This window comes from Triplophysa rosa, linkage group LG14 (genome assembly GCF_024868665.1).
Source record: "Triplophysa rosa linkage group LG14, Trosa_1v2, whole genome shotgun sequence".
Classification (NCBI taxonomy): Eukaryota; Metazoa; Chordata; class Actinopteri; order Cypriniformes; family Nemacheilidae; genus Triplophysa; species Triplophysa rosa.
The window spans coordinates 9,824,770-9,849,931 of record NC_079903.1 but is presented as its reverse complement, the minus strand read 5'-3'; the positions used below and the strand labels follow the sequence as shown (position 1 = coordinate 9,849,931).

Genomic DNA, 25,162 nt, shown 5'->3' with positions numbered 1-25,162 from the left:
CCCCTACTTGATGGCAAAATTCACTTTACAAGACGGGCAAGAATTTAGACCTTGGTAACAGTAGGAGATGCCTTGATGGCAAAATTCACTTTATTCGTTTACAGTATCAGGTTCATTTGCACTATTGTGAAATGTTGTTTTGTAAAGGTACTTTATATTTGAAGAGTTTGTTTCCAAAATGAGATAACGCTGCTTTTAAAAATGTTCAAAAACCATGTTCTTTATTACGTTATGTTTTTATTGTGTTTTATTGTGTTAGTTTGCTGTATTTTTTTGTTAATATGGCTTAAATCAAAACAAACCAACTGCATTTCGATTTATATTAATTGGAATGCACCATAAAAAAACATGATTTTATTATTTTGGAAATAAACTATTCATTTTTTTGTTAATCTGTAATTGGAATGCTGGTGTCTTTAGAATTTTATTTTAAAGATTTATTTATTCATTTACAAATACAGTACAAATTTACTGTAGTGCATGTTATTACTTTTGACGTTCTGCGTGTAAGATATTTCTTTTGATTAAAAAGATTGCACAGTTTAAGCTTTCTTAGTTATGTTGTATGTATTATAGTTACATTGATGTAGCATGCAAATTGGAATTATATTGTGTTGTTAATTTCAGATTGTCAGTGTGATATAATCTGTGTAAGGTTAGTATGTTGTGTACATTAGATGATGGGGGGCCTCATTTTGAAATCAGTTTAGGGCCCCCAAAATGCTAGGCAAGAATCTGTCTGTGCTGAGAATAAATGTACCAGTATAGCACGCGTGCGATACAAATTTGCACGTGTTTTAGACAGAGCTGCTTGTTTTTGTGAGGTGTGTTTGCCGCGGTGCTTGTTTGTGTGTGATGTAAATCAATGATGCACCGCTATCTTAGTTGTCCATATTTAGAGCCCTGCGATTTCCGAGATGTGGAAACAGGAAAGGAAAAGCAGAGGCGCCATCCGGCTTTTTAAATATGCTGTCACCTGCTTGTTTTGCGTGAATGAGCTGCACAGTACACGCGCGTGACGCTTGTTCATTTGTCTGCGTCTCTGTATGAGGACATGAACACATGAACTTCATCTCCAGAGCTGATCTGAGTGTTTATTTCATAAGCATTTTGCTGTTATTGAAAATATATTGTCAACCACACACTCTTTAGTCTGGTAAACTTGAACATCCAGATTAAAAACGCTGTATTGTATTATAATATTTACTATAATAAATTGTAGTATTCTAGCAGTAAATTGATAAACTATAAACACTAGAGTATACTTATATTTACTAAATTAATATTTTATATATATATATATATATATATATATACTGTATATATATATATAGTATAAAATAATATATTAAAAACACCATTGTATCTGTAAAAGGAGGAATTTTACTGCAGTTTACTGTTGTAAATAAAATATTAGTAGACTAGACTACAGTATGTGGAAAAAATATATAATTATTGTATAGTAAAAGAATGGAAAACACAAAACTCAGAAAAAATAAATCGGAAAAAGGAATGTGGGTAAAACTCAATTATATGGCCCTAATTTACCCAACTGTAACATTAATGTCCTTCGTCCGTTACCTGCCTATTTGTGATAAACTACACATAAATATTTGAATGTGTATATTTTTTTCTAATATAACAGACGATTAATACTTGTGCCACAACTGTTTGGGCTGTGCTACAAAACTTTAGACCTCTGTAGCACCGTACAGCCCTGCTAGGGCCGACCCTGCCCAGAACTGTTTGGTTTCAAACTATCTTCCAAATATCTTTCTTAGTGTTTAGCAGAACAACGAAATTGACACAGGTTTGGAACAACTTGAGGGTGTTAATGAAGACAGAATTTTCATTTTTGGGTGAACTGCTTCTTTAATGGCTGATGCCAATATGTAGAAGGCAAGCAGGTAGATCTACCAGGTAGACATGGTATACATACGGTATACAACTATGTGAGACATGGGTACTGCATGGATCTCCTCCCCCAAACGCACTGAACCCCCGAACATCTCCTCCATACAGCTGCCTGTGTTTGGTCAGAGAGCGGAGCGAGGTAGGAGGGAAAGGGGGTCAGTGGAAGCACAGCTGGTCTGACCTCCGTGTAACCAGCTGCCGCAACAAAGGACCCCTGTCAGGACGCTAGAAAGGTGGCCCGTCTACCCATCTTGATTTTTTCCCTGTCCCATTTCTCTTCTGACACTCCCCTCCCCCATGCCGACTCTGAATCCCTGTAGATCTGTCCCAGCTGTTAAGCTCTTTTTATGGACGTTTCTTTTGGAGTGACCTCCCTTCCACCGAATTAACCCCTGCTTCCATACGCATTCACCACGCATACGCGCAAAAACGGTGCGTCACGCCCTTTTATGACATTGGAATTGGGCTGCGCTAGACCCATCTGTTTTGGGGTCCGAGAGACGACCATAACCAAGATTTAAATATGAGGTTGATTCTACAAATTTTATTTTGTTGATTATAAACAAAATTTCTACTTTGATTGGACTTCTGCGAAAGCTGGTACATTGCTCAGGTACTCAAGGATCACAAATGTAAAACACTGAATTTAGATAATATGTCTTTTTTTATAGTAAGGTATTCTGACAGGTGCACACACTCCCTACTGAATTTTGATAAGGAACTTGTTTAAACAATTTGACAGAAATACGGACAGAATATGGCTGGTAAAGCTTTTTAAACAGATGCCCTAAGAACCGGCCTTGAGTTGATGCCACCCAGTACCCGTCCCCCTTTTGTTATTGTTCAAGTTGCGCATGCCTTGCAATTCACAGCACTTGTAGTGGCAGGAGGCTGGGCAGTAGGCCTTTGTATTTCCGCCATTGTTCCTGACACACGCTCGTGTTTGACAGACACACGTGCTGACAAAAGAAACACAGCATACCTCTGCTAATTATTTGCTGAGGCCCATTGAAAGATGAGACGCGGTGGCCATCTGTGATTCTCGCTTTTAATCCCTGCGTGCCCACCCGCTGGCCCCGCTCAAATCCTTACAATTGTCTTGTTCTGACATTATGAAAGACCTATATTTTTAAAGATTAAGATGTAGAAGAATTTCTCGCTTCTGTTGTAAGGAAAAAAAACATCTCTGTAACACCTCACCTGTATATTCTAAGTGTGATGAAATGGATTGTAAATGGTAGTTTTAGTCTCTTGCTTGTTAGATTTTATTCTCATATCGACTTTAGTATATCTCACATGTGTCTCCATAAGACGAGATCTTAAAGGGACAGTTCACCCAAAAATGAAAATGATTTCATCATTTGCTAACCCTCATATCATTCCAAACATGTATGACTTTCTTTCTTCTGCAGAACACAAAAGAAGATATTTTGAAGAATTGTGATAACCAAACATCATTGGTGCCCATTGACTTCCATGATATGGACACAAAACCACTGAGGCATTTCTCAAAATAACTTCTTTTGTGTTCCACAGTAGAAAGAGTTATGAAGAGGTTTTGAATGATGTAAGGGTAAATAAATGATGACAGAATTTCATTTTTGAGTGAACTATCCCTTTAAAGGGATAGGCCTACTTCACCCAAAAATGAAAATTCTGTCATCATTTACTCACCTTCGAGTTGTTCCAAATCTTTATATATTTCTTTGTTCTGATGAACACAGAGAAAGATATTTGGAAGAATGCGTATAACCAAAAAAGATCTTGCCCCATTGACTCCCATAGTAGGAAAAAATACAAGTCAAAAAGTCAAAAGTGCCCCAGAACTGTTTGCTGTCCTACATTCTTCAAAATATCTTCTTTTGTGTTCAACAGAACAAAAAAAAAACGATACTGTAAATTTTCCTACTATGAGAGTCAATGGGGGGCAAGATTTGTTTGGTTATAAGCATTCTTCCAAATATCTTTCTCTCTGTTCATTAGGGCTGTGTATTGGCAAGTGCCTCCCGATACGATACATATCATGATAGATGGGTCACGATACAATATATTGCTATGTATTTCGATACGATACACATTTGCAATATATTGCAATACTTTAAATAGAAAATGTAAAAAGTAGAGCTAGAAATACAACATGCTGTGCACCACCGGGGGTTTTCTGTAAGGATAAGTGTAAAAACATCCCTTACCTCTGCAGAGTGGCCATGATGTGTGATGCATGAACCTTTAGATCAGAGGTTTGGGTTCTCAAACTGTGGATTGCGCCCCTCAAGTGGGTAGCACAGGGGAATAAGGTGGCTCACGCAAGTCACTTGGCTGTTGTGGTGCATTACAGTTGAAACACTGAACATGGGCAGAATAAAACCTCTGGTTCATCCGTGCTGTAAATGTACTGGTGTCACATCCGTGAAAGCACAATAAATGTCATTGTTATTTTGTCTAATGCCATGCAGTAGCCAAGTGACTTGTGTCATGACTTGCGAAGCCTACAAACAGCATTATTTGATAGAACTCATTACTCCATGACTTATTTTGAAAACCAAAGCACACCAACACATCAGCTCTGAGAGCTCCAAGCGTTCTTGTAGTTTACAATATGCTCGCGTCCACTTAATTATTTTCGGCCGTATGTATATGACATGATTTTAAAAAATGATCGATATTAGAGGTATCACTATCAATACACTATCAGAAAAAAGATATTGCGATAGTTACATGTATCGATCTTTTTGCACAGCCCTAGTGTTCATCAGAGCAAAGAAATTTATACAGATTTGAAACAACTCGAAGGTGAGTAAATGATGACAGAATTTTCATTTTTGGGTGAAGTAACCCTAATAACATCAGTGAGATTAAATGGAGAGCAAATGGACAGTTAGGGCCAATTCACATTCTCGTCTAAAACCGTGCGCCGCTTTCGCTAGTCAAATGACCCGAGGTGCGGAACTCTGAAAAGTTGAACTATTTCCATCTGGATGAGGCGCCGACGTGCCTAGAAAAATGTGAGCGCTGTTCAACATGAACACAAACATTTTACTACATTACAGCTCCATGTCCTCTGGGAAATAAAAACATTTTCTATTACGTAAAACCTACAAAGTCTTACTGACAAGACTTACAGTAAATTACTGTATGCCAATAATCATTTGGTTGCTTTATTGCTTAGAAGAACTTCAACTTGACTGGCACTAAGCTGATAGTTCAATAAAACCTAAATAAAAACTCCTCAAGTCTCCTGAGCCATAAAGAAGCAAACCCATGGGCAACGAAAATGTTCCGGGACGCCCAGATGGCAATTTAACTCAATCCATTCCTGCTTTTATCAAGCTGGGAACGTTTACAGGAAACATCTCCGCCTGTTTGAATGGGTTTTTGTCAGAGGGCCTCTTTCTCTCACAGGGCTTTGTTTCCTAACAACCTAAACACTCACGCTAAGGTGAACTTTTAGAGCTTAAATGACAAGTCTTTCACCGCCAAGTTGAAAGGTGGCGATAACTGTCGTCTAGCACGGGAAACTAATTTCATTCTATCTGCTGGACTCTCGCTGCCTTTTAGTTTGAATCGATACGTTGTATTTGTCCGGCGAAGGTCATTGAGTATATTGAGCAAGGCCTGCACGCTATAGCCAAGCCACTACTGAAAACACAATCAATTCTGTCTGAAAATAACAGCCGATGGTTACTTCTTATTCTGGACTGTTGAAGGACACGGCAGGTTTGCGAACAGATATTTTTGGAAGATTTGGCCGGTTTATTTTGAGATAATGTTTCCAGGCATTGCCTGATGGGATAATGGTTTCTTCTCATAGACAGACTGCATTAAGTACAGACAACAGCAGTACATGCTGAACTGACTGCATTTTTATGTTCCTTTAAAACTTTTTTCCTGTCAGACCTCGCTGTTGTCTCTGCCCTGTGATGCAATGCACAACCCAACCCAGAGGAAAATTGTAATGCTCAGAAGATGCTTTTTTATAGCTCACGAGATTTGGTGAAGTTCTCGGTTGTGTTTCATTTAAGCATCAACTTAGTCTCAGATGTTTCTACCAAAATAGGAGAGAATAAAATAGAAACAAACAGATGAGACGGTTGTTTAAATATTAAGAGTATGTAAAATATATGTAGGTTGTATATAAAATAATCTGAATTTGGATAAATTTGATGAGTTCATGTTGAAGTCTTCAATAGTGTTGACTTGAATGTTGATTTATGCTCAGTTTGTTAGATCTTTTCTGAAACTCTGTAGACATTTATGAGATTTCTTGGTCTTTTTTCCAGATAAATATCTGAGATGCAGGATACAAGGTTCCATTTTCCCTCCTTTTAACCTCATTGATGTCTAAGAGAAATAATTGAGATATTAAAAAGATTTCATCTGTGGTTTTTCTTACGGTAATGCATTATGAAAACCGCTTCATCGACACAACCCGATGTTGGAAAGTGTGAAACATTTAAGCAGATTTATTACTCATGCAACAAAGAGGCAATCTCAGAAGATTCGAGAAATGGCACCCGCTGCCTGAATAGGAACCAGGGTCAGCTGTAATGACAGGTTCATCAGGTTTTTCGTTCCACACGTGCAGTTACGTTTTAAGTTCGCCTCATGACCCCAGGCAGCTGTCCCCCACCATTAGCATAACAAAGTTGTCCACTTCTGCTCCCTGTGTTGGATGCCACTAGCTGTCTAGGAGCCATGTGGCACGTCCCTGCCCTGCTGTGGGCCATCTGTGGGCTTGTCCTCCTTTTCACTTAGTGACTCAGTGTTAACTGGAACCTCGGAAGAACCGACTTGAGACGTCACACCAACATGCGTCTGCAAGTCTGATAGTTGTGCCCATAGGAAGGAGTCACGAATAACTTCTCATTCGTTTCTCAATTGTGATGGAGAGGTATCTCCCTCTCAGAATTTTTTCCATCTCAAGCCGGCACTACAGTTTGCTGTTAACGGTTGAGATTTCAATATACCTAAAAATCATTTTTTATATTTTAAAATTGTCTACATAATTCTGATGTTTGATGTCAAACTGATTTAAGAACTAGATAAAGACATAGTCTGTTTAAAGTCATTTGCTTGAAAGATTTATTAAAGTTCACCCAAAAATGTTAATTCTGTCATCATTTACTAACATTCAAGTTGTTCCAAACCTGTATACATTTTATTGTTCTGTTCAACACATTTGAAAGAATGTTTGTACCTGTAGCATAACAGATCTGGGGCACCATTGACTACAATAGTAGGAAAATAAATGACTGTGGTAGTCAATGGTGCCCCAGAACTGTATGGTTTCCCACATTTTTTTAAATATTGCAACGTCCTTCCGAATTTGGAATATTTTTTCAGGAAAAACACTTTTAAAACAATTAAATACGGTGTTGTCAAAGTTGACAAGCACTTTTTAATATTTTTTTGTGGTTAGATATTTTCAAAACCCAGTGACAAACATAAAGGATGACTAATAATAATTTATGGCAAAAAAATAATGGAGGCACAAGGTTTCAGAAGGACAGCTGCAATATTTTCTTTAGTGTTCGACAGAAAAAAATTGATACAGATTTGGAAAAATGTAAGAGTGAGTAAATGATGACAGAATTTACATTTTTGGGTGTACTGTCTCTTTAATGTAGCTCATCTAGACCACTTTTTTGATACTTTTTAATAATTAAAAATTTTCTCATTGATTACAGACTTAAATTATGACTCTAATTTTTTCTCCTTTATCAAACAGTCAGAACAATCAAAGCTGCATTCAAGGGTTTGGATAGAGACCTATAGAGTCCGCTTCACTTGCTGCTTACTTCATAGTCTCATCTTCCCATCAGGCACTGGTACTCACCCCATACACTTGTAGGAGCGGTTGCCATGGGAGCTGGTTGCCAAGCAGCCGAAAGAGGTGGTGGTTGGTGGGGGGTGTTGATGTAGATTGGAGTGAGGTATGACGAACAGTGAGAATTCTTAGCGTGACGGACCTCTGGGTGTTTACACTCTGGGTCTCCCATCAAACCCAACAGGGACCCCAGTCATGACCAGAGAGAAAGAGTGACGCGTGTAAACAGATGGCAATAGAAAGACAAGGTAATGAGTAGTTTGAGGCAAAGATTTCATCACCGATGCCTGAAAGAACAAAATCGACTGATGCTGCGAAGTGAGAAAGACAACCAACCAGTAACACGACTCGCTCTGGCGCGCCTTGGGCCTTTACTATACTGGTCTGATATTGGTTTTTCAGCATCAGATGGGCTGTTTATATGTCCTCAGGCTCTGAAAATAAGCAGGCAGGGCCATTGTGTTTGCGTGAGCCTGGGGGCTCTCCTCCATGGTGATGAAACTGGATGCAGGGCAACTGAGGAGAGCCGGCGTGTCCCAGACCTCTGCTGGGATTAGTTGAAGCGCTGCCGTTTAAATGTGCGCATGACGTGGAAAACGAGGAGGTTTTACTTAGACACTTTAAAGGGATAGTTCACCCCAAAATTTTTATTTGTTCAAACCTGTATGATATTCATTTCTTCTGCAGAACTTAGAAGAAGATATTTTGAAGAACATTGGACCCCATTGACTTGTGTATGGACACAAAACCACTGAGACATTTCTCAAAATATATTATTTTGTTTAAAACAAATGAAACTAAATTAAGGATGAATTTGACTGACCGCATTATTTATTTAAAAAAAGCATTTCAATAGATATTGTGATAAGGTTTTCATTCTTTTTCGTTTGGCCATGATAATCATAAAATCATGTAGTTAGATGTTGTGACAACCCTTTTTTATGTAATTGTACAATGATTTCAGTGCATTCTACAGTATATTCTCAGACATACATGATACTGAAGGATTGCCTCTCTGTGCAGGTAGAGGGCAATGTGTTACTGAATCATTGTGGTTTCATGTCTGTAGTACACTACTCTTACAGTCGATCCACATAAATCTGATCCTGCTGTCTCTCACCCTCTAGAGAGGAAACATGACCATCTTTGATTCAGAGAGGTAAAAGAACAGGGCAGAGAAAATGTATTCGTTGGTGTTTGGCCTAAACCTGAACCATGCTTTCAATAAGAGCAGCACAGAATGTATATTTGAGCAAGCAACAAGTTAATGTTACTAGACATTACTAGGTATTTCTTATTTTTATATCAGAGATAAGACTTTGTTAGACTTGCATCCTTACTAACAAGTGTTTCTGTAGCTCAACTTTAAGGGCAACACCGAAGTCATATATTTAATTCTCCGAAATGAAGATCTTCCAATAATGTATTCACCCTAATGCATCCCAGATGTATATGACTCTTCTTCTTCAGATGTGTTTTTGGAGATTTAGCGTGTTGGGTGACAAGTAAATTACATTTTATTGTATAAAATTGTTTGTGTTCACATGAAGAAAGGATGTCACACATCGGATGGAATGATAATTCATTCTGCGTGAATTTTTACTTTTTCTTATGGTGAACTGTTGCTACACATAGATATACTAACAAATACGTTTATGTACTAAGAACGTTGCTCAGTTAATTACATGCTAAAACCAGAAGATTTTACATTGCTGTTATATACTGTATATATAAGAGATTTATAGGGTTATGTTTTTGTAGGAATGTGATCTTCAAGTTTTTGTAGGAATGTGACGCTTCCTTCAAGTCAGAGTTATAACAATAAATAAACAATAAAAGAGTCAAATATAACAATATAACAAAATACAGGTCATGTTTAGTTGCCTAAATGTCCATGTGAATACAGTGACCCAGTCCTGCTGGTGGACTCTCATGTGGGTCATGAGAATTTAGGACAAACTCAGTCAACAAAGCGTGATCAATTTAGCACCATAGAGAATCTCCACCAGTCAGCCCGGTCAAGAGACTGCCCAAATTCAGAAAAAAATGTTGATAACATGATTTGAAAGATAAGGATTATATAGTCAACCTGAGACAGCTGTATTAAAGGGGTCATATGGCACGAATACGTGTTTTTCTGTGTCTTTGGTGTGTTGTAAGTTGCCCATGCATGTAAAATCTACGTCAGTACGTGGTATGATTTGACTAAAACCGCCCAAATGTATACACAAGTAAGGTGGGCGTACCTGTCAGTACAATTGCTTTGGAACCTGATGTTCCAAATATGGTAAGAGGCGTCACATTTCCATCACACGCTTGCAGTATTCGACCAATCACTACGCACTGGTTAACTGGCCAATCATAGCACACCTCGCTTTTCAGAGCGATGAGATTTGTTAAAAATCTGCGCATTTCAGAGAGGCGGGGCAAAGAGGAGATACAAACATGCACGGTATGTGGAAAATACCGTTTTTTAACATAAAAAAAAAAAAAAAAATAAAATAAAAAAAAAAAAAAAAAAAAAAATAAATTTAGCCGTGTCATATGACCACTTTAAAATATAGACCCAAATATACGTTTTTTTCATCATTTCACTCTCAGGCCATTCCAAACCTGTATTACTTTATTGGAACACAAAAGAAGATATTTTGAGAAATGTCCCAGTGGATTTGTGTCCATAAAATAGACGTCAATGGGGGTCATTGTTGTTTGGTTACGAACATTCCTCAACATTTCTTATTTTGTGTTATGCAGAAAATATGAAATATTTTCCTTGTTTCGAATCGAATCACATGCGGTTAAGTAAATTATTTTTGGGTGAACTATCCCCTTTAAGAGAATTCTTATTCTGCTTCAAGTTGGAAGTTGTAATTACGAATTGTCCAATTATGAGGGATTTTGATCAGAATAAAATAAATATTTATTTTTTGATAAGACAAGGATTTTTATCGCTAGGGCAATGAAGTTAAATTCATTTTTCTACTTCCACGGAGAATTATGGGAATTTTCACTGATTAGCGATGCTGATTTGATTGGCTTTACAGTTTTTGTTCATCTACGTCAAAGTCTGTTTACAGAATTCGTGCCACTCGGCGGCCATGTTTGCAACGCGCCTCCAGGCAGTTAGGGCAGTTGTTACGTAATTCAAAGAAGACGTGAATGGAAAATGCTGATTTTCTACAATTGCTGGCTAAAAACCCAATTAAACAACATATTTAGGAACAGCATTTAAAATTTACATGAACTGTACCATAACATTTGATTCATAACCTTAAATTACACTGACTTTTTTGAAGTCGCTTCGGTTACTGTGCATGCTGACAAGCGCCTCAAGAGAACCCCGCCCCAGAGAATAAGGTATATGCACACCGGGCGATGGCGTACTTCCGCTAAAATCTCTGACAGCTAGGTCACTTATGCTCTCATAGCACTAAGAGGATTTTTCACCAACTGATAACGATGTGTTTAGTAAGAAGTAGGGATGGGCATTTTTCAATAATTTCATATTCAAATATTTGAGCTCATAAAAAACGAATATTCGAATATTGGTTTATTTCAATTAAGTTAATAATGACGTAATTTGTTATGTTTTTATTTAGTCACAATTTCACATCAAGCTTATAATTATCATTAAATATTCATAATGCATTAATATTATATCCTGTATATCGTTTTTTATGTTGAAAAAATAGAAAAATACATAAAAATTGCATAAAAAATACATAAAAACTGCAGAAAACGGACTTAACAAAACGAAAAAAAATTTGACAGTCTGTGATATATGGTTATCTTGTTTATTTTGTTTTACATGTTCTTGATAAGAAAAACAAGCATATAGGTCTATTTTACTCTGGTGAAAGTCTGTTCAACAAGCCGACGGTTAACAAGCCGACAGCAGAGAAAACACGCTGCTCTTCTCTAACTCCCGGAAACAAAACGCAGATCTGACAAGAATATCTGGCTTTATTGTTTATAATGTTGATAATAAATAAAGTAAATGGGCTTGATATCTCATGCCGACTGTTAAGATCCTAAAAAATACCCCGCAACAAAGACGGAGCCATAGTGCTTGATTCCCTGATTACGTGACCGTCATCTTTATATAAATATTGTTTTCTTTGTCGTTCACGGTGAGTGTCTGTCTTGTTTAGCTTTGCATTGGATTTGCATCAATAAATAAGGTAGGCCTATTTATTTCAACTAAGGTAAGGAATTACAGCGCGTTTTAAAACAAACAAAAAAAGCATCCGTGCGAATTTATTTACAGGCTGTAACTTGAAGGCGACGACCCTATTTGAACTTCTAGAAGGAAAATTCTTGCTTTTAGGTATATAAAAATGTGCCAGTCTTATGTTAAGGCCAAATTCATTAACATTTGTTGCAGTGAAATGTACATTTTCATGTTTCAAGTTGTTGAAATTAGCATTAATTAATATATTTTTAACGAACGAATATGAATTTACTAAGAACAACCGCTGCAAACAAGTAATGGTAATAAATGAACTATTGTTAATCATTTAATATTACGTTGATATTTTTATACCTAATGTAATGTTAACGAATTCTGTGGCTCACCAGTTTTGAAACATTTTAATATGGTGATGTGAGCCGAGCATAAAACGCGATCTGGGCATCCAGTGTGTAAACTTAAAATATTTAAACGAGCTTGCAATCTGAGTGAACAAAGATTTAGGAACACATACAAATGATTTTTTATATTTTCTGTACATTAAAAAATCATTACAGAAGAAGTGAAGAAGCGTTAAATAAGACCTGACTCTAAGGTCTTCTGTAACGGTAACTTAACCTTGTGGTGACGCAGTTTTATTCTTATGAAAAATAGGAATATTCGAATAGCATTTTTAATATTCGAATAGTTATTGCGGATCGAATATTCAAATGTTCGAATATTCATGCACATCCCTAGTAAGAAGCATTGTGAGCATTGTTAAGTGCCTCTGTGATCATTCCTCTAGTAAGTGCAAAAGTTCACTTTGCTTTTTTCATATTTGTTGATTTTGCCGTTTAACGATTAGTTCAATTTAGCAGATGCTGTACATTGCGGCACACAGCAGTGGTATACAGAAGTGGCGTTCTACCATATTTGAATGTTATAACGAAATTTTAATTTATGAAAGTATCATTTCAAATACGGTAGAACAGCACTTCTATATACAACTGCTGTGTGTCGTAATGTACAGCATCTGCTAAATTGAACTATTTTCTAATTTTTCATTTCTCTCTGCTTTAAAGGAGCCATTCTTTTGCTGTTTTTGAAGCTTTGATTATGTTTTTTGGGTGTTTAACAATGGATGTTCATGTTTCTAGTTAAAAAAACAATTTATATTTCACATATTTCAAGTCTATTGTTCACCACTGTCCCTCTTCTAACAAAACGACTGGATTTCTTCCGGTCTATATAAAGTCCCTCCTTCCAAAACGCTCTGATTGGTAAAGCTGACCGGGTCTGTCGTGATTGGTTCCCCGCTTAGAGCGTGTGTCTGAAGATGTCCCACCCATACCATATCAACGAGCTTATGCTTCTCAGGCTGTTGTGATTGGTCGGTCCCCCTCTAAGTGCAAGTGTATTCATAAGCTTTGGCTTTTAGCAATAAACAGTAACAATTCAGGGGCAGTTGTGGCCTAATGGTTAGAGAATCGGACTCGTGACCAGAAGGTTGCCGGTTTGAATCTCAGGGCCGGCGGGTAACGACTGAGGTCCCCGGGTGCTGCAGTGATAGCTACCCACTTCTCCGGGCGTACGTGTGTTCACGACGTGCTGTGCGTAAGGTTGCACGACTTACAGCTTGCTTGCTGTAACCCATCTCTGGATGGGTTAAAAGCAGAGGCCACATTTCGGGTATGGGTCACCATACCTGACAAATAGGTCGCTTTCACTTCACTTCACTTCAATGGCGTCAACTTCACTTCATCAGTTAAAAACATGCAGATCGATCGAAGGGTAACGGAGGTTCACGGGTGTGCAAACGTCAATCTTTGTTAGAGATCGCAATTGTTTCCCTACTATGGCGAGCAGGGTGTCGGCAGATCCTTAAAATGTCTTAAAAAGTCTTAAATTCCATGATGTCAAAATAAGGCCTTAATTAGCATTAAAATGTCTTAAATCCGCATTTCCAAGGTCTTAGAAATGCAGACTGTAAAGAGGATTTTATTTTCGTTTTAAAATTATGTACGTCTATTTGTCACGCAGAACAAAATAGGTGGAACCAACTAACAAAGAACACATTCGCGGGGGGTTCGTTAGGTGAGTGGACTGGACATTACCACATGGAGAAAAGTTGGCACTTTAGCCATGGGGAAGTGCAAATTTGTTGCTATGAAATTGGTCTTAAATTTCATTCTGCACGGTATTAAAAAGGTCTTAAATCTAACTCTCAGAAACCTGCAGATACCCTGGGCGAGGGAAATGACACTGGACCGATTGGGTCAGACCGGTTATATTAATTAACACTAATAACAGAAGCGTTAGTTTTGCCTTTTTATATTGGACCCGAGTTGGATAATAAAACAAGCAGATTGACTAGGAGACATTTGCAAGCAGGACTTCAAAGGACGTTTCATAGAAGTGTTTTAGAGGTATGGGCACACGCACACAATATCAGTGTGTTACACAGAACAGCTTTCACAGCCGATGTTAAAGTCATGGAAGCTGTTATTTGACCGTTGGTTATCTTAGAATGTGTGTCGCTGAATTCTTATTACCAGCTGTAGGACTGTGATGAAAGTGAAAGTAATTGAGCGCTCAGCTCAGTCAAATGTTTACAATCTCTGATAACCAAACACTACTCCAGCGGCTCTTCGCTAAGGAAGGCCTCGCCCCTTTTTTGGTGTATTCCTTTGGGTGGAGGTTTTTCAAAAACTCGGAATAGTGACATCATGTACAAGTAAAGGGCTGTCCTTGAAAGCGACTTCTGTTAAAGACAACATCTTGCTTGGCATTGAACTTTGAGCTTTATCATTTTGCAGATATTGTTTATGCTCTAACAGCAACATTACACACTAACTAAAGTTTGAAAATTGGAAACTGCCAAGGGTTCTGAACGTGAAACGCGGAAGTCACGCATGCATATAGCCCATTCAATTTCCCCGAAATGGCTCATTGGCACTTTTGAAACATTGGCTGACTCAGGGTTTAGGGGACATCCGCATTTTCCTGCTAGTCATTACGACATTGTGGTGGCGTCTGTGAGCATTTTATAATCACAATCATTTGGATTACGACTTGAGGGTTACATTATTTATTGTAGCTGCTTGTCTAAGCATACATAAATGTTTTTATAATTCATCACAGATGCTAAAGGAAGCTTTGTTGTTTACATTTCCGAACAGCAAAACAAAAATTCAAACGTTAAAAATACATTCAAGGTTTTCTTTTTTTTTTGATGCAAGTGTGTGCTTTTCTACGAGTGTTTTGTGTACAATTACATACCAAACTAATCTCTCTGAAAAAAGAACAATGGATTTGATGGAGGTCTGTCTCCTGTACTTTAGATCTTGTCCAACTGCAGAAAAACGCAGACAACCAGCAGTGCAGATGGGCGCTTGAAAGTGTGTCATTACCATCGCTAGTCTAATCACCTCCGCCCGCGCTCCTCATCTGTTTATGTCTCTCTCTCTCTCTCTCTCTCTCTCTCTCTCTCTCTCCCTCACTCGCTTCATCCTCCTCACTGTCTGTGTTGTGGAAAGACAAAAAGTTTATTTGTTCTGCAGAGGCTGCAGCTCGGTGCATCCAGCCAAATTCGCATGTTTCCGTGCGTCAGCGCATGTTTTAGTGGGCGAGGGCTCATATGGTGATGAGACCGAGCGCATGTGTTGTCGTCGCCTCCGCCGAGTTAATCTCTGAAGAGGAGGTGTGGTTGCCTCCTCCTCCTCTCGGATCTCAGTGCTGAATATTAAGCCTTGCTTTGCCTCTAGCTCTTCATCGAACAACAGTTTTGACTGTGAAACATCATCTTCTGGTTCGATTTCGGGACGTTAAACACATCTGACATCAAAGATGAGTTTCAGCAGCGATATGGATGATACAGAAGACGGGAGGTGAGGTTTTGCGAATATTTGGTCGAATTGTTGTGTCTTGGCTCAACATTTGTATTTATTTTAAGATATTTTGCTGGTAAATGAAACTCTCAGATTAGTTTCCAAGCTTATTCTGCAGGCTCGTGTCTGGCTGGTAATAGCTTTCCATGAAGCGTCTGTATGGGTCTGTAAATCCATATGGCTCGGATTAATAGATAAATTAATATATCAACCAAACAGATCTGTTTTTGTTTGACGGTCCAAAAACAAGATAACGACCTATCTCTTCTTTTGACGGGCATTGTTAGTGAGTATTCAGTGGACCGAGAGGATTCCTGTGTCAGTTTCTCTCACTGGTGGCCTTAAAGGGCCACAGTCACACACACGATATGCAGAAAGCAAAATAGGTCACTTACACTGTGCACTGCATTGACTGAACATCTTTTTTAGGTCTTTTGTTGGTTTTGGAACAACATTCATATCAAACAACCTTATACAAAACATATCCATGAATCCTCATAAGATGTGAGAGAATCCATTTCTTGACTAAAGAATTGGTCACGGTGGTCGACTAATCGGTTTGTAAGAAGAGTTTATTCTTATATGCTGTCAAAACTCATTGGTAAGAAAGAGATGAGTGTAGGTGGGATGGCTGGATTCTGGTTAACCTGATCACAACCAGACATGATTTACATAAGACATGAACTAGTTAAATAGAGAATCAATGGAATGACACTGAATTGGTTCAGGTTCTGGATTTGCTGAAACACAAACCGCAGGGGCCGGGGGCTACCGGTTTTGGAGATATTAGGCCACGTTGGCTAATCTTTTGTTGGTGTAACCAGGTTAACTGCTTATTCGGATGTTAAGTCTGACGTCACGCACCACCATATATGGAAGCTCATACTGTTTCCGGGTCCAAACGCCTCAATAAGAGGCTATAAGCAAACAACAAAAAATGCTAATATATGCTCGTGGCAAGCTGTAAAAACTGTAAAAGCTGTAAAAACCATGATCCTAACCTATGTCTTCATAACGAAATCCCACATGGCCAGTCAGTCATTCATTTTTCATAATTTATTCAAATATTGATGCCGGCGATTCCGTAATCATGGAGACTGTAGATACACTACAGTCTCCATGATTATGGAATCGCCGGCATCAATAACTGTGAGTTAATAAATGCTCCGCTTAAATATGCGATGTGAGTAAACAGTAGTAATTAACAGCTGTTTAAGCTGTAGCCCCGCTTGAAATGAATAGATGCTTGGACCCGGAAACGGTATTCCTTACGTCACCACTTAACAACCGAATAGTTTTACTGGCTTGGTTTTTCCAGCTTGGGAACTAATGTTGTCACATGCATATCTTTGTTTTACCAAATTATATTCTGTAAACCTGACTAAAACTGTTTGAGGGGACTGACGTGTCAATTTCTAACTCAACCAATGTTGTGAGCAGTGTTGGGCAAGTTACTCTAGAAATGTAATTAAATTACTGATTACTGATGACTCCTTTTAAAATTAATCAAGTTACTGGTCTGATTACTTTATTTCAAAAGTAATTAGTTACACTACTCGTTACATTACTACCCCCCACCCCTCAAAAACACAAAATAACCTCTTTAGCCTTCTCAAGACTAAACTTTATTGGGAAGTGCATACTCTGTCTTTAATTATTTTAATACATTATTTCTGCTTATTCCATACTAAAGCCTGTCATAAATAATAATAATAATGAAACTCATTGACATTTTAACTTAAAACATTTTTTCATATGTTAACTACTAGTATTAAAAACTAAACCTGCATACTCCATAGTGTAAAAAGTCTCTCCTTAGTTTCTTATAACTTGTATATCTTAACTAGTGCTTCTGCATATTTCTATGATGATTTCTTCATCATTTAACAAATATAACAGCGTTAGAGCAGCAAAACCTAGTCTGACAAAACATAACATGTTGCTAATAGCAGCCTGGCACTGGACAGTAGAAGTTGATTCATTGCTCTCCGTGCCGGTGACGTTACTTTCTCCAGAAGTTTAACCATGCTGTACTGCCCTTTCAGGTTGTTTTTTGCGGGAGAGAGGGTTTTGCTTACCTCCACATGACAGACAATGCACAACAATGTTCTTGCCTTTGACAGAAATAAACTCAAAATAATGATTGTTTTCCAGCTACAGAGCGCATACGTTTCGCTCTCCATGCTGAGTTTGTTTTCGCTCGTAGTACCAAAGATTGTCTTGTGATTAGTGATGGGTCGTTCTGGAACGATTCGTTCATTTTGAAAGAATCTTTAATGTGACTCGGGAAGAACGAGTCGTCTCGGGGAGTGATTCGTCCAGTTGTGCATTGCGCAACATTCTATGGGTCCTGTGACAAAAGAACGAACGACTCAAACCCGAAGACTCGAGAGGTGAACTAATCAATTCTCTTTCCGGCTCAGACTGCATTGGTAAAGTGTCGGGGGCTGTCACTTGATGAACGAACGACTCGAACCCGAAGACTCGAGAGGTGAACTAATCAATTCTCTTTCCGGCTCAGACAGCATTGGTAAAGAGTAGGGGGCTGTCACATGATGAACGAACGACTCGAACCCGAAGACTCGAGAGGTGAACTAATCAATTCTCTTTCCGGCTCAGACTGCATTGGTTTAGCTTACGAAGCTGTGACGTCGTGAACGAATGAGTCAAACCCGAGGACTTGTCAGATAAGACGTTATCATAGCTAATCATAGACTAAAGACCCAGGTAAACAATGAATTAATCTTTTCTGTTTCTTATAGCATTATAGTTTTGTATTGTTTGTAATGTGATCAACGTTTGCATAAGTAGTAGATGTGTTAGGAAAGTAACGTAACATTTTAATTATATTTTGCTAAAATGAACGATATGACTCGAAAAAAGATTCGTTCATTTTGCTGAATGAGACTCAAAGGTCAGAGTCAGTAAAATGATCCGAACTTCCCATCACTACTTGTGATAGGGAGATGTATGGGTCTGTAATACTTACAATTGGAGCATAAAGGCTAACATCGATCACGAGAGGCACCTCAGCCAATCATAGCCGGTGTCTAGTCTCCTTGCCTGTGTTCCACGCGGCGATAGCATTGGCTGTTACGAGTTTCTAGCTTAAAGTGGCAGGCTTTCCATGGAGTGGCTTTGGAAGTATTTTCCGCGCAGGCGCGTTTCAGTTTGATGACGTCGCGGGTGCGACAGGCAGGCATCCAGACTTTGAAAAAGCTATTTCGCTTTTTACAATTTAAATGATAAAACGATGCAACGGCAACGATGTAACGCAGCTGTAACGTATAGTTACCTGAGCTTGGAACTATAATCTAATTACTATTTTAGGAATTATAACACGTTAAATTACTCCGTTACCAAAAAAGTTATCAAACTAACGCGTTACTGCCCAACACTGGTTGTGAGGTAGTCTTGACATCAAACTGACATCAAAACAGTGATTACTGCAATTACATTTTGTGCATCTAGTCACGTGGAAATGACCTCCCACAGCTTTAGTTCAAAAGAGATGGAAATAGATTTCAGTCTTAGATTTTTCATCTCTAAAATGAATCTTATGGCTATTCACATTTAAGCTGTGTTGTGTCTATCCAGCAGTGAGATTAATGGCTTTTCTTAACCACGTAGAGTTAATAATGCCATTCCTAAAATAAACAGCAGAGCGAGGGTCCAAAGTGAGAGCAGTTATCATTTGTGAAAGGTTATTACGGCAAGAAATGCCTGGTAGACCAATTATAAGGACACACGGTATCTGTCATCAAAACCACCTACACAGAACATATTCCTGAGGAATATCCTCCTGCTCCACACAGGCAAACAGTAATTATGTGTTATGAGCTGAACTCGGTTTAGGGTTGTGGTAGGAGAATGAGGTTTGGGAAAAGCCACAGAAGCCCTTGTTGGTTAGGCCGAGTGTCAGTGAAGTGCGGAAGACTCCTGCTGTTTGTGGCAGTCTGTGATTTTGCCGTCTCGCTGCATTAGAACCAATGGCTGTCTTACTTTTTAAAGCGACATGCACATGAACACATAAGTGAAGTGCTGATAAGCAATTGCTATTTGTGGCTGACACTGATGAACAAATAATTGTACCCTTTTTAGGCACAATATGTCATTTTCACTCCTAGAGGTTGCAAATTAATAACGAAGTTTGATGCTGTGAAGGAGTGTGGAATGATGGGAGTTGCTGCTTTTGTTGCTACTTTTACATTTTTCATAAGATGCGATACTTGAATGTCATATGCCGATCGGTTGACGCAGTCTTTCTATGGCGGTAGAAGCTGAAACTGAGGATAACACTGACGTTATCGACAGGCATTCTCTATCCCACAATAAGAAGGCACGTTACACTGGTCAAAATTGTGAATTTCTCTTACATCTTGTGTCTTTAGGTGTCTGGCCATAAAGCTGACAAAATAGGTTTTGTATAAAAGTTTAGAATTACCGGACCATTTATAACTGCTTTTTAATTGAATAACAAAGAATTTTTTCCATTTTGGTAAAACATAATGTATCATATAGGGATGCTGCGATAAGGATTTTTACAGTCGATATAACAAAATTGTAATATTTTTGATATATTTTTACAGCAATTAAACATAAAAACTTGAATGCCAAATCAGGTTAATCATAGTAAATGCTTTGGACACTGCTCCTCCACGTTAGATTTCTTTGGAACATACAGGGAAAATAGTGAATCTTCTCGAAACGTTATAGTAATTCCACACCGGCGATGCAGGGTTTTTCCTGGCTCAAAATGAGGCGGAGGTAGTGCCATCCTGATCTTGTGCACACATGCAAGTGTAGGCCTACCGTACCTTAAAGGCGCAGTTCTTAATTAACAGCGGCCACTAGCGTTGTATTATAGATTTGCAAAGAATCGCTCAGTCCAAACACGACGGTGGCCACCACAGTACAAAAAGATGTCTTCTCATGTTGACGCAGGGAAGAGATTTTGCGGGCATTAGAAAGACTGTAGAAAGAGCGATGTCTTATGTATTACATAAAATAAAAGGTTTGTGGATTTTAAGTTTAAAAATAAGGATAAAAGTCAGGCAGGAGCTAGGACCTGTGTTAATGTTATAAAGACTTTCCAGCAGAGACGCGTTAAGACCCGCGGTATTAAGTCTTTTAGCAGATATATTCACAGATATCTATGGAGATACTTTCCAGCAGAGAGAGACGTTGTAGAGAAAGATCGTCTAAAAATCACCCCCGAGGTGGTTGCTTTGATTCGGATCAGTATGTGAGTAACATACTAACATACCAAGATATGTTGTTGTTGTAATATTAGCTGTGTGACGGAGCAGTTTTGAGCGTCATTGTTTATCTGGAACCACATTAATATTGTACTCGTCCAGATACTTGAGAGAGAGAGCGAGAGCGCATTGGAGCTGAAACTAGAGAGCGAGTGAGCGTGCGTTTTATTATTTTACTCGATGAAAATAAACTTTCAGTTAATCCGCGGGTCACATGCGTTCCGAACCATAGAGCATGATCCGGGAAGATCCGTGATCCGTTTCACCACGATACCGCAGCGGAGAGGAAGAGAAAACGTGTGTTGTAGAGTTGTTTGTCTGTTTAGTGCTGCTGTACAAAACATGGCGGCGAATTCAATGTATGTAGGGCAACTCTGTATGTAGATATAAACAGCTTATTCTAAGGTATTACAAACATAATGGTTCCTTACGTGAGGTCTTTATACACCTCTGAAGAAATAGTTGTGTATATTATATTGCATTTCCGTCAATAGATCCTCCTAAAAACCCTGTATTGTTCCTTTAAGTACCTTTTGCATGAATGCAAAATAAACAATATTCACCTGAACAGCCACGAAATACAACTAATAGCGCTCCTAATATAGCTGAGAAAAATAAACAGCAACTCTCCAGCACCTCACTGCGCTTATAACGAAACAGCGCCTCTATAGTGGCGTACTGCAGTTACAAATGACAGTCCATTGAGTGAACGCAGTGTTTTTGTGAACACAGACACCCGACATAATTTTGATGAGAGTCTGAGTCGGAGGCGGCACGAAATTTGACGGAGGCGGCCACCTCCAATTTTTATATGCAGGAAAAACCCTGCGATGAGATGACTGCGCCGCCAAATCATTTACATCATGTACGTCCTCAAGCGTTGATGTCACCAAACTGTGATCGGTTTGTGAGATTGGACAAGTTTAGTGAGTACCAATCAAGTCATAAAATGTGATTATAAGGGATGCAACGATACCATTTTTTAAAGACTGTGTACAAATACCGATATTTTTTCTGGAACTCGCCGATACCGATCCCTTTACGCTTTATTTTTGTGTGAGGTGGTAATTTTCCAACTACAGAACAGTTGAGTTTAATAAAAATAGAATAGCTTCATAATTACAAACAACTCCACCTTAAACACATTATGAAAAAATAAATAATTTTATGTGCTTGTCACAAACGTTCAAAGCAAAAAAATGTCAGTCAGTTTTGTCACATGAGGTATTGGTCTTTGGTATTGGTGTATTTTTAGGAGTACGAGTACTAGTACAAGAGCTTATTATCGGGCCCGATACTGGTATCGGTGCATCCCTAGTGATTATCGGCCGATACCGCTCTGCGGCCGATCGACCAATGGATCAAGCTGTTTATTTTTTCTTAAAACATATAACACAACTACATAATATGATATTATGCATTATTCAAAAGTGAATAATTGTATATTAAACACAGATGCACATGTATGTGTTCTTGCATTCATAAACCGCTGGGGACGAACAGTGAGAATGACCCATCATATGAGAATATTTAGTTAATTTGAACATGTCTGATGTGAAAATTAAGGTCATATAGCCTACTTGTTGCTGAAAACAGAATGTGATGCAAACCCAAATGATCCACAAATTCACACAGACTGTCTGAGTCACCGGTCACTGTGTCACACTGTCTTTGATATTGATTTATCAGTGCTAGTTGCTTTTCACTCATAGGCTAAACTGACTTTCCCTGTCATTTACTGTTACTCATGTGTATGTGCAGTATGTCCACATACATGTGTTTATGTGTATGAGACGCCTATAACTTAACTCTGAATACTGTATGTGTGATATGATGTAGATGCTACAGGAGCAGACGGTTGGAGAGCGAGTCGATGTCAGTCCCTGTGTCAGACGATTTACAAATAGTGCCTATAATGCACAAAAACTGGGTCACACCCGGGTGACTCGGCGTCTGTCTGAATCTGTTTGATTTACTGTCCGCTGTGAAACACAAAACAATAGATTTGATGTAATATCACTGTTTCACATCATGCGATTAAAGCATTTTAGGTCATCTTATGCATTCAAAAGTAAGTCGTACAGTCTAGAAGCGATACAAGGGTAAAATAAATGATGACTACATTTTCTTGTTTAGTCGAAATGTTCCTTTAATCTCTGCTGAACTAAATCGTGAGCGACTGTCTATCCTCTCATTGCCAATTTAGAGAAGCGAGCACAGCCTGCCGTAAGAGGCTGAAGTGCCACGTTACAATTACTCCCTCTCCAAACACACCCAAAAAGCCTCCATTACCCCGTCCACCCACGGTGTCTCTGTAATGAGCGCAGGCAGCTGCTGCGGTTCGATCCAATGTACTGAGAGCATTGATTTCAGCAATAACGAGACAGAAGCTATCTGCTTCAGCACAGTTGCACGGCAGTCTTTGTATCGCCACAGTCTGACGGGTTCGGATCAGAGGAGTTTTAGACAGCAGTGTTTTGTAGATTTTGTGCTTTAGGGGCCCATCTGCTCTGGTTTGGTATATACATGTGATGCTTCATGTTCACTGAAGCGTCATAAAAAACTTTTCTCCACTTCTTTCTCTCCTTGCGTTTCTTTTACAAGCCTTATGTATTTTAACGCTTCATCCTAAAATGAAAATTCTCTCATCATTTATTCACCCTTATGTCATTCAAAACAATCATGTATGACTTCTTTCTACTGCAGAACACAAAAGAAGATATTTTGAAGAACATTAGTAACCAAACAACATTGACCCAAACAAATCTTGAATGCATTGTTTTCTTTTTTCTCATTTCGTTCCAGCTGTTTCTCATTTGGCGATGAAATCGTTTTCAAGGAATGACTCTGAACTGTTGTGTGACTCGCATGTTGCGTAGTTTTCATAAGCACTTCTCCAGAACTAATCTGTCATGTTTTGCTGGCTGCATGTTTGTCTGTGAAGCACACGGTTGATGGTTAATAATGCCGCAGGGGCATCGGCGAGGACTTGGGCGTTTGTGACTGGCAGCGAGGCGAGAGCGTCACGCATCAGAACTGTGACCTCGATAAGATTCAATGATGCTTCTCTCCCTCCCCTTCTTCTCTCAAGCTCCATTTTTCTTCTCCTTATAAAGTCTCATTCTCTCTCTCTCTCTGGCTGGCATTCGGCCCGTTCTCTCTGTATGGCTGTGTGTCTTTTCCTCCCTCTCTGCTGTTCTGGATCTTTGGCAGGAGTTCAGCCGTTAGATCAGTCCAGAAAGTGGAGCAGAATCTCGGAAGATCCTCCCATCCTGTTCCTGCAAATGCATTGATTTGCTTGCTTGCTTGTTTCTTGAGGTATTGTGATAAAAACGGAGTCTAGAACAAATGTATCTGCTTTAGAGTCAGCAAGGGATACTGGACGAATGTTAAATCACCCAATTAAATGAATAAGCTGATAATGATATATATATTCCCCGATTTATTTGTAATCTTGACTGTTTTGATTCTTGTTTTTAATTAAAATGTTGAGTAGATTTTAAGGACTTTTCATTTTGTCAATTGGTTTGAGGACTTTTCATTTTTTTCAAGTTTACAAATACAATTTAATTCTTTTTTTTTTTTTTTTACATTAGCACTTGTTTAAATACAAACCATTTTCTGTAGTAGGTATTTATAACCGCATAAAAAAGACAAATTATTATTATTATTTTTTCTGAGCTATGTATTAGTTTTTCTCGATTGCTAACACACAATTCATGAAACAATTCACCATTTTCTGACAAATATAAACACATTCTCAGAACAATACACCAACTTGTACAAACCCCACACACAAACAGCCTCAATTTGCAAAGGTTTAACCATGTTCTCATTCAGAAAACACAAACACACAAAATAATGAACTGAAGTGTCAAGTTGTAAACTCAAATAGCACACATTTGTCCATCAGTAAACATTCAGTTGCAAAACTGATGACACACCAACCAGAATCTCAGGATAATATCAATAGGAGCACAGGTAAGTGTGCGTCCTAGAATCATCTACTGGGCTTTATACTACTTACAGTAAACATTATAGACAGTATAATCACAGTACACACTTTATATGAGAGAAAAGTCACTATTCTGTATCCAGTAAACTG

General features: G+C 38.5%; 1 protein-coding gene across 2 annotated transcripts in view; it reads left to right on the top strand.

Moving 5' to 3' along the window:
- numbl (NUMB like endocytic adaptor protein) overlaps window positions 1-25,162 on the top strand; it is a 62,939-nt gene that overhangs the window by 12,639 nt on the left and 25,138 nt on the right. Inside the window, exon 1 of one of the 2 annotated variants that reach the window (XM_057351440.1) lies at window positions 15,496-15,799. The exons of the other annotated variant lie outside the window; for it this stretch is intronic. Within the exon in view, the coding sequence (XP_057207423.1) occupies window positions 15,759-15,799 (41 nt within the window). The 5' untranslated portion in view covers window positions 15,496-15,758. Of the gene's footprint in view, window positions 1-15,495; window positions 15,800-25,162 lie in introns of those variants that run through there. 2 annotated transcript variants of the gene reach the window in all.